The sequence below is a fragment of the Arachis ipaensis genome, chromosome B10 (assembly GCF_000816755.2).
Source record: "Arachis ipaensis cultivar K30076 chromosome B10, Araip1.1, whole genome shotgun sequence".
Classification (NCBI taxonomy): domain Eukaryota; kingdom Viridiplantae; phylum Streptophyta; class Magnoliopsida; order Fabales; family Fabaceae; genus Arachis; species Arachis ipaensis.
In genome coordinates this window covers 108,624,074-108,627,728 of record NC_029794.2, presented here as the reverse complement: position 1 = coordinate 108,627,728, position 3,655 = coordinate 108,624,074, and the positions used below count along the sequence as shown (strand labels likewise).

The window sequence follows — 3,655 nt, the reverse complement described above, 5'->3', positions numbered from 1 at the left end:
TATCAAATATCCAACAGATTTGAAATTAAATAAAAATACTTTTTCTTACTAAAAAAAAATCAATCCAAACTAACACTTAGTTTCTCAACATGTAAAATTGTAAATCTCTTACTTCAGTTGTAGAATCATCCTACTTTTACTATTTGTAAGAACGATACTATTGAACTAGAGAATTGGACAATTTGTATTTTATAAAAGAAATTACCGAGAGAGACATGGGTTTGAATTAAGTAATAATAAAAAACATAAACCAACATCATTTCATGTTAATACAACTCTTTGACAATGACCAGACATATATACATATTTTATAAACAGCTGTTTTAAGAAAAATCCAACTCATGTGAACCAGAGACAGTGTCACCATAATTTTAGATGATGATGCTCTTCGAGCATCTATATCTAAGAAATACATAAGAAATTAACCTGTAGATTAAGATAAAGCACAATATCATTCCAAGATTCTTCCATCTACTATTTTCCCCGCCATACCCTTTTTCTTTAAGCACGTCTTCTCCCTTTACCAAACATGCCCCAAACATGTATTCCAAGCATTTCTTTGAGTTGGAGAACTCATTTATTAGAAAGCCTTCAAAAGGATACTTGTATAGAGACACATAATGCATGAAAATCCAGTACTTAGGAATCTCATTTTTTGATATGAAGTAACCAGAGAACAAAAAGAATGAACCAATGACACCAGAAATCACTGCATTCCCAACAATGAAGTTTGGCACCAGAGCACTGAAACACACCACCACGGAAGTCGCCGTGTAAAGAATTAGCCAAATTATCAACAAGAAGTTCAAGAACGCTGCGAAGTTCTTGTTTAGGCCAACGAGCCAATATAAGGGCATTGTGAATAAAATGGCAAGAATGAGTAGAAATGGCAAGAAAACTAAGGCATTGGCAATAGCATAGGATGATACTCTATAGCTTCCACTAGAGGTTTCCCTCATTAGAATCTCCCTTTCTTGCAGAAAAATTGGTAGAGCTTCTGTGGTGCATGATAACAAAAATGTTAGTATGAAAGCAAATAGACCAACCCTTTCTTGTGCTCCTTCTAGACCATCCTTGAGATGACAAAAGACAGAGCCTAAAACCAGCCCAGAAATCAGCATCTGAATTGTCCTACATGCGAAGAGCTCCTTCGTGCGAAGAATGATTTTGGCAAACCTATGAGTGAGAATAATAGTTTCTCTCAATCTAGAATTAGCAAACTCACAAGTGAAATCCATTTCCTCATTGATCATTCCAACATCAGTTACCTTGGATTGTTGAAAGAGCTGCTGCAGAGTAAACCTACCACTTCTACTCTCGCCTCGATCATTGCCTTTCTTCCGTGGTGCAATTCCTCGCAATCTTTGTGGCACTTGCTGCTGATCTTCTTCACATTTTTGTTGCTGCTGAATGGTATCAATAGACTCAATGGCGAATTCAACTACGTTAACATGAAGAGGAAGCTCTAAACCCATTAACCTTAGATTCACACCTAGCAAATCCACAGTGCCATGGTGCAACACAGAACCATTGGCTAACAACAATATTGAATTGAACATTTTCACTATTCTGAACCCAGGTTGATGGATACTGAAGATTATAGTTCGTCCCCTCGATTCGGACATGACTTTTAGCATACCAATTATCTGCATTGCACTAGTACTGTCGAGGCCTGAAGTTGGTTCATCCAGAATCAGCACTTTTGGATCATGTACTACTTCTATGGCAATTGAAACGCGGCGCTTCTCGCCACCGGATATTCCCCGAACCTTTTCATCTCCGACTCTAGTCCTAGCAACATGGCCAAGACCAAGTTCCTGAATCAGTGACTTCACTCTGGAGCATAGTTGTTGCTTAGGAAGATTCAGCCTTAACTTTGCACTAAACATCAATGTTTCTTCAACCGTAAGTAATGGAAATAAGATATCTTTTTGTGTTACATACCCCGAAATCTTCCTGATCTGTGCTTTATCTACAGTTTTCTTGTTCACCAAGATAGACCCTTTTGTCGGACAAACTTTGCCGGCAAGAATCTCAAGGAGGGATGATTTTCCAGCCCCACTTGGACCAACAACTGCCAGAACTTCCGACGGCTTCGCCACGCAGTTCACATCCCAGAGAATATGCCTAACTCTGCTGCAGAATGATCTGTGATCATTAGTTCTTGCTTCCTCTGCTGGTTCTGGTGCCTCTCCATGTTCTTCATTATTCAGTTGTGGAGGTTTTCTGAAGATCTTGAAAGTTTGCTCTGTTGTGCCTGTGCAAATCTTGTAGTTGATGCCTATTGCTTCAACCTCACACCCTTGCTTCTTCATAACACTCTGTTTTCCAAAATCTTTCTTTGTTTTTCTTCAGTTCTCTTATTTATTTACAAATCAATTTCAAATGTTATTGTTTATTTCTTCCTCTTTTTTAAATTCAGGGCTTTGGCCTCTACTGACTCTGAAACATTGAGTGCTTCAATCTTGATTCTTGTATTGAATGAGTAAATAGTTCACATGCATTTGTACATGGCATAACTCTGCCAAATTGTTAGGTGACATGGAAAATACAAGATTCTGCTTTTGACCAATTATATCAACTACTCATAAGAATAATCCTACTAGAATTATTCAATCCCTTTAATATTCGAACCTTGAGCCTTTCTCTTACAATAACAACCATTTAGATAGAATAATATAGTTTACATGTGTGTGTAAGATAGAGTGAGCAATCCAGTGGGCTACGCAGTAAGTAGAAAAACAATTGGAGGATGCCAACTGTAAATGGTTTGGATCTTCTTATAACACTTAACAGTAAACCCTTCAAACCTCTTTTAGACATACAGTATTATTTATGAATTATGATATCTGCATATCTTTTCTTTTGGCATTGCTTTAACGTCATTTTAGATTTTGTTCATAAACAAAATTTGCTGACTAAATTAGTTATTTTAACACTAAGAGATTGACTTTAGTAAATTATTTTAACTTGCTCCAGTGACTGTGATTACAGAAGGCACCAGAAAAGAAGAGTTGAGAAATTGGAATTAACAAAGTAATGGTGCAAACTGTAAACTATGTATCTATAATTCTATGTATAATTTCCGGAAACAGTACTCAAGAGAGAACCTTTTTTAAGGTCAATTAGAGTCACATTCTGACTTGCTTAGGGTCTTCCTGTACGCAACTCATTATTAAATCAAATAATAATATATATAATAATAGCATTTATGATTCTTTGTTGTGGATTAATTAAGAAGAAAACATTTATAACCTAAAGAGGGGTTTTCTTAAGTTTCTTTTCTCTTTTATTCTGATCTTTTTTTAATAACTTAGCTTGGCCCGTGAACCTTCAATTATTCATCACCAACTCGGATCCACCCCACTGATAAAATAGAAATTCAGCATCCAAAGACCAGCCATATCGATTAATTAATTAATTCTAACCGGCTTGTGCTTAGCTACCTACACGTTATATATATATTGTGAGCATAAGCTGGTATCTGTTTTCTCTTTATTTTCCCTATGTGATGAGTACGGATCGGAATTGATTTTTGGGGCATTCAATTTCTCTTAAAAGTGTTAAGTGTCAGAGTTAATAAGGACAAAATAAAGTAACTAAAATTTGTTAATGAAAAATAAATAAAATTGAACAAAAATTTAAATAATAATAA

The 3,655-nt window shown here is 35.7% G+C and overlaps 1 protein-coding gene across 1 annotated transcript; it reads right to left on the bottom strand.

The window, feature by feature from the left end:
- LOC107621880 (ABC transporter G family member 5-like) lies at positions 240-2,703 on the bottom strand. Its single transcript, XM_016323860.2, has one exon. The coding sequence runs from the start codon at positions 2,313-2,315 to the stop codon at positions 372-374; it is 1,944 nt and encodes a 647-aa protein (XP_016179346.1). The 5' UTR covers positions 2,316-2,703; the 3' UTR covers positions 240-371.

Excerpts from the sequence above, each read along its gene's own strand:
- LOC107621880 (XM_016323860.2), bottom strand. The coding sequence starts at position 2,315 with ATGAAGAAGCAAGGGTGTGAGGTTGAAGCAATAGGCATCAACTACAAG.